Below are 11,838 nucleotides of genomic sequence, written 5' to 3' on the forward strand. Positions count from 1 at the left end.
TACAGACAGCAGGTGGCGCTATTCCAACATTAGTCCTAGAATATCTGGGGATACAGACAGCAGGTGGCGCTATTCCAACATTAGTCCTAGAATATCTGGGGATACAGACAGCAGGTGGCGCTATTCCAACATTAGTCCTAGAATATCTGGGGATACAGACAGCAGGTGGCGCTATTCCAACATTAGTCCTAGAATATCTGGAGATAGAATTACTTATTTTATAAGTGTAAACAAAAATACTTATAATTATGGCCCAGATTTACCTATAAACAATATTTTTTGTGGAATAAGCCCTTTAAAATAAAAGACAAAACCAACAAGTCCATGAGTGGAATGAATTTTATTAATGCAACATTTATAATCAATGCTACAAAATAAATATCAGTGACAGGTATCCATAAGAAAGAAATTAAACCTGACAAGTAGGCGGAGCTATGATAGACAAACCGATTAGTAGGCGTGCGTGCAAATGACTAAAACGGCCAAATCATTGACGTGCCCATAAGCACTTTAGCTGGTCATGCAGATTGAAAGAACATTCTCTGCATAAATGAGTAGTGGCTTCCGGCGGCCGATGGTCCCCCTTTCCTTGCCTGCAGGCTCTGGTCCCCCTTTCCTTGCCTGCAGGCTCTGGTCCCCCTTTCCTTGCCTGCAGGCTCTGGTCCCCCTTTCCTTGTCTGCAGGCTCTCCGGAAATGTTCTGGAACCTCCTCAGTCACCATAAAACCCATCTAATGTAAAACAGTAAATAAAAGACAAGGAGGAAGGGGAGGAGGTAGATGCAGTAAGTTGGGAGAGCCATAGGGGACCACATTATGGTTGGCTGAAAGCACTCACATGAGAAGAGCCCACCCAATCACCAAGCATGGAGAGAGATGTAAACCAGAAGACCCAAAATATGCAAGTTAGGCTGGTGGCACAGAAGCATATTTTGGGGCCAGGTGCTGTCTGTGTAATTCCATGGACAGCCCATTTCTTTATTATGGCCTATGGGGATATACACAGCCATTGTTTTTCATATGGATCTACGGTACATTGTATCAATTTCACAGACAAAAAAAAAGATAAGCCAATCAACATGTCTATATTTCGGACATCACACGGTCTGATATCAACATGCTGTACGATGCAAGCTACACCAGTCTCTTACATGCAACTTGCAGTTACGGCTAGTGTGCACCTAGCCTTATAAGATGTATTAAAGAGCTTGTCTGATTACTGGACAACGTTTGTGCAACAGCTCCAACTGCCCTAAAATAACAGGAGTACTTACCCGTCCTTCTGCCGCAAGGATCCAGGGATGCTGCCCCTCCGTCGATTGTTGCGGAAGTCATCTGATCGCTGCTGCCAATCAAAGAATGCAGAGTCTCCATTCTTAACTCCTAGCATTATGGCGCCCCGGATGTGAGCACCGATCCTGCAGCAGTCAGGTGACTTCATCTGACATCATCCTCCATAACAATCACCGGGAGGACGGCGGGGCAACGTCACAATATCCCTGTGGCAGAGGACAGGTAAGCACTTCTCTTTTAATTCAAGGCTGTTGGAGCCATTACAGAAATGTTGTCTGGTAACTGGGCAATCTCCTTTAAGAATAATCTTAATCATCTGTTTTTCTTTAACGATGGATATTCTAAGCCATTAGAATAATGTTGCATGTATCCACCATGTGTAATAATCATAAACGTCACAGAAAAAGACAGTTAAGGGTACATTGACACTAAAAACGTTGTGCTTGATACTCTTGGGTGCGACTCGGATTGGACAGCACATGGACCTCCTGTCTGACCTGCTGAACACGGCACATGGGCAGGGGCTTTAATTGTCTTAAAAAAGGGCAAGAATAGGAAATGCTGCAATTGTTTTTACTATAACTATTTGCCAGGGTAAAAAAAAAGGGGGGGGGGCGATAAAAAGAGAATGGGGGCCATTTCTGTCCAATTCTCAGACTGATTTTTCGGTCCGAATATCGTCTGTATGCTGGCACCCTAAGGCACACTCCCGGTGAACAAAGCAGAGCGCCGACCGACTATTCCTCATACATACAGATACTGCAGAGCGCAGTATTTATTTCATAAAGGAGTTCTATACTCTTAGTGTTTAACCCTTTCTTTTTTTTACAATTCCACAAGGATTTGTGCAATAGCTATATTTATATGGTGGGATGTGGGCGAGTAGCATAAAGTGCACCTCTTTACCGACCATATGTGCCTAATGTCCAGAGATGAAACCTTCCAGCATCCCTTCTTGAAAAAATGCCCCGTTGCCATTATCTGGCCCCATAACTTTTATTTCTCCGTCAATAGACCGTGTGACGGATCACTTCCTGCAGGGCGAGCTGTATCTATTGGCACCATTTTGGGGTATACATGACATTTTGATCGCCCTTAATTTAATTTCTTCTTTGAAACAAGGAAACCAAAAAAAAAGGACAATTATGGCATTGCATATTTTTGGGACGGCGTTCACCGTACGGAATAACGGATGTGATATTTTAATACATTTACGGACGTAGTGATATCCATTTTTAATTTTTTATGCAACAACAGGAAAAGGCTTATTTTTAACTTTTAGTATTTTTTAACTTTGCTATTAAAAAAAAAAACAACAAAACTTTATCATTACAGACGAAGCGTCAATATATGGCGCTTGGTCCTGGGCTTGAATCCTGTGGTGTAGTAAAAATATTGAGCGGGATTAAAGCTCCAGCTCCTGCAATCTAGCAAGAGTAGGTCGGGACCTCAGATGTTCGAAAGAGCTGAGGACCCGGAGGACAAGGCAGAAGTGGGGTGAATGACCCCCAGAGGTGTAATATGATGTCAAGGAGACACATATGTTTAAAAAAATTTAAAAAAAACTTACAAAAATAAGAAAAAAAATTACTGAATAAAAAAAATATATATATCAGACAAAGAAAACAACCTAACGCCAACCTAAACAGTCACCATATACTCCCTGTAATCAGAGACTATACAAATGATATATCAAGCGTCCAAAACAAGATAGGGATCCCCCACTGCTGTACTCGATTTTAGCGTAAATTTACCAGGGGAGAGGGGAAGAGGGGAAGGGAGGCGGAAAGGGAGGGGGGCAGAGAGGGAGGGGGAGACGACAAAAAAAAAAGCTCGGGACCTGGCAGCCCTCATAAAAAATGCTCGAGTCTCCCATTACAGTCAATGGGGTTCGTTGCTCGAGTAGAGCTCTCGAATTTTACAAAAAGCTCGACTTGAATAATGAGGACTCCAGCATTTGGGTGCTCGCTCATCTCTAAAAACAGGGCCTTAAAACCACCATGAGTATAATTCCAAAGAAGTGTCTGGTCCTTTAGAACTGAAAACACCCTCGTCTTATGATGTTAAACTTATTTTGATTTTTTCTTTTTTTTTTTTTAATTCCTGCTAGGGGACTTGAACTAGTGATCATTTACTCACATGTACGATATACTACAATGCTTCAGTATTGCAGTATATTGTACCTTTACAAGAAACCCATGGCAGGTTCAGGGGCCTTCACAGTAAACGAGTGGCACCCCGCAATCTCGTCACTGGGAGCTGTTCTCAAACAGAGAGAACCCCCTCCTTCAGTCAGGCCACTTAGATGGAGCAGTCAGTACTGACTGCAGCATCTAAATGGCTAAACAACGGGAACCGAGAGTTATCTCTGATCCAGGCCGTTGCGGCAAGCAATCAGCTGTTCAAGATAGCCCTGAACCAACATGTATGTAGCGGACTCGGCTCCCAAGCCCACTCCATACACTGACACCCGTCATACATATTCTGCAAGGGGTTAAGCCATATTTATATTAACTGTTAGCTTCAGACCCCTTTAAGGGCCAACTACTAGTTTTCTCTAGCTTAGTGTCACTCAAAGTATGAAAATGTCTGAGCCATGTAAGCAGCGGATGACGTACAAGGCATTTACAACCGTTACATGTAAGAAAAATGCCTCGTACCCACATAAGGATCGGCCCTACGCCACATCCTACATCCGGATATAGTGAGGGTCACAAGGGCATGCGCATTGTCAGCATAAAACACACACGTGTTTTTCCCAGAACACAGATATCTAGAAGAAAGTAATCGGTAATATCAGTAGTCACACATATATGCTCTGATGAGGTAACCGACTGGTGCAGATCCGGCGCCCAGCCCGGGACTGGAAGTGAATGTGTGAGGGTGCAGCATGTGATACTCCATCTCCAGCGTGACCTTCCCTCCGAGAGGTCGTCCACATCTAGTTGTCCAGAGAGCCACTGCCCTTGTTCCTCCGGCTTAGAGGAAACGCTGACTTGTTCTGGGGCTGGGTCATTTTACTAGCCAGGAAAACAAAAGGCTCGATCAGGGTACGCCTTTCGCCCACTGACACTTCCCACAGTTTCACTTTTTCACTCTTGGCCCATTGCTGAGCCGCATCGTGGTCCACGCGCTTCTGTTCCTGGAGGTCACACTTGTTCCCCAAAACAACAATAGTCACCTGATAAGTGAATAGAAGAATCAAGTTAATGAGCTGCAAGGAACCCCAAACACCACAACAGATTATATTCTTCTTCACTCTTGTGGTAGGCCCCCTAGTCATGCCATCCTCCCGGTGTCCTTGCCCGACAGTCTGTCAGATAGTCATTCCTGTTCCTCGGATCCTGATGCTGGGTTGATGTCCTTCTCTGGCTCAGTCCGGCTCTCCTAGTTCTGGTATCTACTCTATGCTCTGGAGACTTCGCTGGGAGACACAGCAAACAATCTATCCTCAGGATAGATGATCAGTAGGGGTTAGCTGCTTGGGACCCCGACCGATCAGCTGTTCAGGGACCTACTGCTGGTGCCGCAGTGCACAGGGCATGGAGTGGAAGCACACTGCTCCAACCCCAGAGTCGCTGCTAGTAATTGCAGGTGCAGGCCTCATTGGCTTTTATGGGAACAGCGCCTGCAATTACCAGCACCAGCCACTACACAGGGAAGCAATCTGTTTTCGCTTGGTACCCAGCAGGAGCACAAACAGCTGATCAGCTACTGATTACTTATCCTGAGGATAGGTCATCAATAACAATTGTCTGGAAACCCCCTTTAACAAATGCATATCCATTTTCTGCATGTTGCTCATTTGGGGGGCACTAATCTGCCTGTGTAAATAGACCCTTTCTTGCAATAGCAGACACCGTCCACGGACAAAAGTGACACCGTTTCAGGTGAAAAAAAGTAGAGCATCTAAATAATCTCACACGACCTCCTTCGAATTCATAAAGAACATTCTAGCATGTAGAACCTGTGGCAAAGACTCCTACTTATCCGGAACAAACTTTACCTCCTTCTTGTCCTTCGATCTATCAATCTCCTTCTTCAAGGCCTCCACCCGCTTGAAGGAGTCCTTGTTGTCCACACTGTACACCAGTACATATCCATCGGTTCCCGAGAAGCAATGTTTGGGAAGTTCAGATCCATCCCTTAGCCCCCGCGTGTCATAGAAGCGAACCTGCTCCCGTACGCCCCGGTCTGTCTCAATGGATCCAATGTATATGTCCTCCTGGGTCTCTATCATGTCTGATCCTAGAGCACAATTAGAGACAGTCAACAATAGCCGGGATACCTTCAGCCAATGAACAATACAACTTAAGGGGAACACGAGTAAAAATAAATGAGCTCTTCATTGTAATGGTATGCCCATCCTTGACTATGAACGCTTCTATCCATAGATCCCACTGTGTACGGATAGCCAACCTGATGTCTATGGGTATCTTATGCCAAGTGTGTACAAAGGCCAACTGTCCTACTAGCTTCGAAGAGTTAAAAGGAAGAGAAAGCATAAAACCATGAAGAGAACATAAAGCTCCCGATCCTATATAGGTAACTACTAGAAAATGAACTTACCAACCACATGATTCCCGTAGAGCAGCTGCTCCAAGATGGAGGTTTTACCCACTGAATGTTGCCCACACAAGACGACCTTGCAGCTTTTCCCCATTTTCCTACAGAAGAAAGCCACAAACATGCATGAGAAATCAGAGTCTTGGTCCTTCTTCACGCGGCCGGTTACACCCCCGACTTCCATGTACCAGGAGAGGTTTCTGGTTCTGTATTGAGTGCATTACTCTGCCCGAAGTCACTGGAAGTGTTCGCAGGTAACGGGCGGGGGTCTCGTGTTCCCCTCTTCTTCCACCCGCAGTGACATCGCATTGAGTGGAGCAATGGTTACGCAGCGCAGCCAACAGCTCCATTCATTTCAATGAGGCTTATGGAAATAGCCGAGTCTTGTACTTGGTTACCTCCGCCAGTCCCACTGAAAGTGAGTAGAGCGCCATTGTGCATACGTAACCACCGCTCCATTCAATCACTACACTGCGAGGGTTGCAGGGAGCCGCCTCTAGCTTGGATACAAGATGTGATACGGGCGGGCATGGAGGCTCTAGTACACCTCTGTGAAGTCAGCACCCCATCTTTCAAAAAAGTTAATTTTTTTATAAGTTCTGGATGCACCCCAAAGAGTTCTAGAGTTCCCAATTAATTTTAAAAATAGTTCTAGCAAATTAGGCAAAAAAATCAACAAATGTATCTCTGCGGTGCTAACTTCCAAAAATGATATTACTAAATCAGCGAGAACTTTGTAAATATTGGTTCTAGAGCTTCGAGCATTAAGAGTTTTCTTCAGAACTCTTGAGGTGCTACCCAGAACTCTTATAAAATCGCAGGATTTCCCCCAAAATTATTTACACATAATAACTGAAATTTTTGGATCAAGCATCTAAAAATCAGCGAGAACTTTGTAAATATGGGTTCTAGGGCTTCGAGCATTAAGAGTTTTCTTCAGAACTCTTGAGGTGCTACCCAGAACTCTTATAAAATTGCGTGATTTCCCCAATTTTTTTTTACACATAACTGAAATTTTTGGATCCGGCATTTTAAAATCAGCGAGAACTTTGTAAATATTGGTTGTAGAGCTTTGAGCATTAAGAGTTTTCTTCAGAACTCTTGTGGTGCTACCCAGAAATCTTATAAAATTGCGGGATTTCCCCCAAAAAATTTTTCACATAACTGAAATTTTTGGATCCGAGATTTGAAAATCAGCGAGAACTTTGTAAATATTGGTTCTAGAGCTTTGAGCATTAAGAGTTTTCTTCAGAACTCTTGAGGTGCTACCCAGAAATCTTATAAAATCGCGGGATTTCCCCAACATTTTTTTACACATAACAAATTTTTGGATCCGGCATCTGAAAATCAGCGAGAATTTGTAAATATTGGTTCTAGAGCTTCGAGCATTCAGAGTTTTCTTCAGAACTCTTGAGGTGCTACCCAGAACTCTTAGAAAATCATGGGATTTAAAAAAAAAAAAATTATTATTTACCCATAACGTTGAAATTTTTGGGTCCGGCATTTGAAAATCAAGCCTTGGTCACACGGGCGTTTTTTCCTGCGATTTGCGGATCGCAAGACGGATGCGCATCCGCAAATTGTGTGACCGGGGCTGAAAAATCGTCCGCAAAATCTGCTCCTAGCCGCGTTTCAATAGAAACGGGCCGGAGCAGTTCAGCGCTGTCCAGCGCATTAAATTCAATGGAACCGGCAATACAGCCGGCTCCATTGAAAGCAATGGGCTGCGGGCGATCTCACGATGAATTTTCGAGAAGGGCTTAAAAATATAAGCCTTTCCCTGAAATTCATCCAGAAATGTGTAAAAACAAAAAAAAATATATGCTCACCTGGTCCCGGCAGACGGAGTTGAGCCGCGGCCGGTCGGCAGTTCTCCTGAACTGCTCATAGTAGTATTCAGCAGCCGTGGCTTTAAAATCCCCACCTGCTGAATGAGCTGCCTCTGATTGGTCACAGCCTGACCAATCAGAGGCAGCTCTCCCTCACACCCATTCATGAATGGGTGAGTGAGTGCTGCCTATGATTGGCTCAGCGCAGGGACCAATCAGGGGCAGCTCTCAGCTGAATGACAGCTGAGAAATCTCAGAAATCTCGTCCACACGGGATGGCAAATCCGCTGCGTCTAAGCCGGCAGAAGCCGCCGCTGCGGATTTGTGTAAATACTTTTTTGGGAAATCCTGCGATTTTATTAGAGTTCTGAAGAAAACTCTTAATGCTCGAAGCTCTACAACCAATATTTACAAAGTTCTCGCTGATTTTTAGATGCCGGATTAAAAGAATTTCAGTTATTATGTGTAAATATTTTTTTGGGAAATCCTGCGATTTTATAAGAGTTCTGGGTAGCACCTCAAGAGTTCTGAAGAAAACTCTTAATGCTCGAAGCTCTAGAACCAATATTTACAAAATTCCCACTGATTTAGTAATATCATTTTTGGAAGTTAGCACCGCAGAGATACATTTGTTGATTTTTTTGCCTAATTTGCTAGAACTATTTTTAAAATTAATTGGGAACTCTAGAACTCTTTGGGGTGCATCCAGAACTTATAAAAAAATTAACTTTTTTGAAAGATGGGGTGCTGACTTCACAGAGGTCTCTAGTACCCTGTTGTACCACCTCTAGCTTGGATACAAGAGGTGATATGGGCGGACATGGGGGCTCTAGTACCCTGTTGTACCACCTCTAGCTTGGATACAAGGCGTGATACGGGTGGGCAGGGAGGCTCTAGTACCCTGTTGTACCACCTCTAGCTTGGATACAAGGCGTGATACGGGTGGGCAGGGAGGCTCTAGTACCCTGTTGTACCACCTCTAGCTTGGATACAAGGCGTGATACGGGCAGACATGGAGGCATTCAGGTTCTATATGAAACCCTGTGGCATATCGGTCCAATTCGACCCTCCAGCTTCTCACACCCCAATAATAATGCGCCCCCTTCTGGTAACGGGGTGACATCTCTTCTCTGCGCCGTAGAGGCGTCTAACGCTCAACAAGCTCTACACAAGAAGAGATCACTGCACACAAGGAGCCTCCGAGAGCCTCTTATAGGCCAAGGGGGGAGCCACTTTTAGGAGCTTCGGTGACAAGACCGTTCATCTAATCACCACAACTCTCATCATTTGTAGATCTGCCTGAGATGGAACTGCAGGACGAATTTTGTAGCAAAACCACAACTTCTTGTAGGGGCGGGATTGTTTTAACAATGATTGTAGCTGCAGGGGCAGTCACACGTACAGGGGGGGGGGCACAGGGGCAGTCACACGTACAGGGGGGGGGGGCACAGGGGCAGTCACACGTACAGGGGGGGGGGGCACAGGGGCAGTCACACGTACAGGGGGGGGGGGGCCACAGGGGCAGTCACACGTACAGGGGGGGGGGCACAGTGGCAGTCACACGTACAGGGGGGGGGGGCACAGTGGCAGTCACACGTACAGGGGGGGGGCACAGTGGCAGTCACACGTACAGGGGGGGGGCACAGGGGCAGTCACACGTACAGGGGGGGGCACAGGGGCAGTCACACGTACGGGGGGGGGGGGCACAGTGGCAGTCACACGTACAGGGGGGGGGGGCACAGTGGCAGTCACACGTACGGGGGGGGCACAGTGGCAGTCACACGTACGGGGGGGGGCACAGTGGCAGTCACACGTACGGGGGGGGGCACAGTGGCAGTCACACGTACAGGGGGGGGGCACAGTGGCAGTCACACGTACAGGGGGGGGGGCACAGTGGCAGTCACACGTACAGGGGGGGGCACAGTGGCAGTCACACGTACAGGGGGGGGCACAGTGGCAGTCACACGTACAGGGCGGGGGGGGCACAGTGGCAGTCACACGTACAGGGGGGTGGGGGCACAGTGGCAGTCACACGTACAGGGGGGGGCACAGTGGCAGTCACACGTACAGGGGGGGGGCACAGGGGCAGTCATACGTACAGGGGGGTGGGGGCACAGTGGCAGTCACACGTACAGGGCGGGGGGGGGCACAGTGGCAGTCACACGTACAGGGCGGGGGGGGCACAGTGGCAGTCACACGTACAGGGGGGTGGGGGCACAGTGGCAGTCACACGTACAGGCGGGGGGCACAGTGGCAGTCACACGTACAGGGGGGCACTGCGACCAACACACTTGCTGGGGGCACTATACATCTCTGGCACCACACTGTGCCCCCTCCCTTATATAACAGGAAGCCGCAGACAACAGCCCTCCTGTTACAATCTGTCCCGCATCCCCGCCTGACACGTTACAGCTCATACCACGGAGTCACGTACCTTCTGCTCGGTGATAAACAGGAGACGAGTGGAGAGCGGCTTCCGGCTTCCTGCCAAGCATAGGAGACGAGCTGAGCGTCGCGGACACAGCGCCACCTGGTGGAAGAGCTTGAGAATGCGCGTGCTGTGATGGCCTCATCGGGCTGAGGAGATTCTGCTGAGTCTAAACGGGCTTACAGCAGCGCAATGCAATAGTGGGGAATGCAGTCAATGAGAAAAGTGCATTGATTTGCATTGTCCATTCACGTATATGTATTGTGTGTGAGTAAGATGGCAGCATGCTCTATTCCACCGCGTATCAGGGCGAAAACACGCGGCCGCCTGCCCACGGGCACGCACGGTTTCCCAGTGCAGAATCTTGCAGCGTTCTCCAGCCATGCCCACAGCCATGAGGCCTAAAAAACATTTTCTTACCTGTCCAGAGCCGGTGCGGGTCTTCTCCGTCCACGGCCGGATCTTCTTTCTTCTGCACTGCGAATGCGCTTGGCGTGCCGCGCACGCTCAGTACTTTTTTTAAACCGCTTTCCCGCGGATCCACGGGCACGTCTGCAGCGTCAGCTACGAGAGTGCCGCGGATCGGATGGCTTCCATTGACCTCAATGGAAGCCGTCAGTGTGGGATCTGCAGAAAAATGGAGCATGCTGCAATTTCTTTCCTGCGTGTGCGATCCGCATGCCGGGAAAAAAATGACATCCACATGCTTTCAATTATTTGGCGGATGCTAATGCTTCCCTATGGGCGGCTTCATTTGCGGATCTCCCACGCGGGTTCCGCAATTCATATCCGCCGTGGACATTGGGCCGTAGGGATTAAACACACGCACGTATTTTAATTTTTAGTCCCGTTACCGCTATTTTTTTCAAACTGTACAATGGCGCAATGTTTGAAAGGCCAGCATATTAAAAAAAAACATGTTCATGCGCAACTACGCTGCATACCGGTGAATATAGTTGTGCATATGGCTGTCTGAATCCGCTCTTATGCGCAATTGCGCTCGCCACTGCGGAGTGTAGTTGCGCACGAACAGGGTTTTTTTTGCTTTCTATCTTCTCTGGCCGTTCAAACTCCACGCCTTGGCGCATGAGTCTCAAAAAAACTGCGGGGAGATAGGTGCCGCCCGATGTTTCCCGCACGCACTATTAACTACGTGTAGGAAGTATAGGTTCTGCGCAGTATTCGCGTCCGAGAAAAGAGCTGGTAAAAATGAAACCATTGAAATTAGAGCGGGGAACTAAAAAAGAAATGTGAGATGCGCCATAATGCGCAGTGCACCATCGCTGTAACACATAGCGACAGCCGGCTTATCGGCGACTCCCACCGCAGTAAAGCACTGAGAAATCCACGCAGCGTTTTATTCATACCGCCGTGTGAACGATCCCTTACCGCGTATTAGGGCTTCACACGGGTGTATGCACAACTACAGTTGCCGCTACAGAGCGTAATTGCACATAAATAAGGTAAAAATCTACTTTTTTTTCACCTTTCAAACTCTGCGCTATTCTGAAGTATTAAGTACGTGCGAGAAAGATGGCGTCGCTCTTATCTTTTCCCGTGCGTAGTATGAACACCTGAGAATCCCGGTAGTGGAAACGCAACTATTGAAATCAATGGTTTTGTTTCGTCCTATTGTGTGGCCATGATTCTCGCAGCCGCATAACGGGACAAAATCGTGCCCATCTGTTTAAGCCCTTACGCGGAATAGAGCCTATAGTTCGACC

The 11,838-nt window shown here is 47.3% G+C and overlaps 1 protein-coding gene across 1 annotated transcript; it reads right to left on the minus strand.

Annotated features, from left to right (window-relative positions):
- Positions 1-321: 321 nt before the first annotated feature.
- Positions 322-10,176, minus strand: NKIRAS2 (NFKB inhibitor interacting Ras like 2). The gene is made up of 4 exons (XM_066587869.1): positions 10,121-10,176; positions 5,861-5,958; positions 5,298-5,539; positions 322-4,472 (listed from the first exon to the last, which is right to left on the minus strand). The coding sequence occupies exons 2-4, from the start codon at positions 5,952-5,954 to the stop codon at positions 4,233-4,235; spliced, it is 576 nt and encodes a 191-aa protein (XP_066443966.1). The 5' UTR covers positions 5,955-5,958; positions 10,121-10,176; the 3' UTR covers positions 322-4,232.
- Between the last annotated feature and the right edge of the window lie 1,662 nt (positions 10,177-11,838).

The sequence above is a fragment of the Eleutherodactylus coqui genome, chromosome 13, assembly GCF_035609145.1.
Source record: "Eleutherodactylus coqui strain aEleCoq1 chromosome 13, aEleCoq1.hap1, whole genome shotgun sequence".
NCBI lineage: Eukaryota > Metazoa > Chordata > Amphibia > Anura > Eleutherodactylidae > Eleutherodactylus > Eleutherodactylus coqui.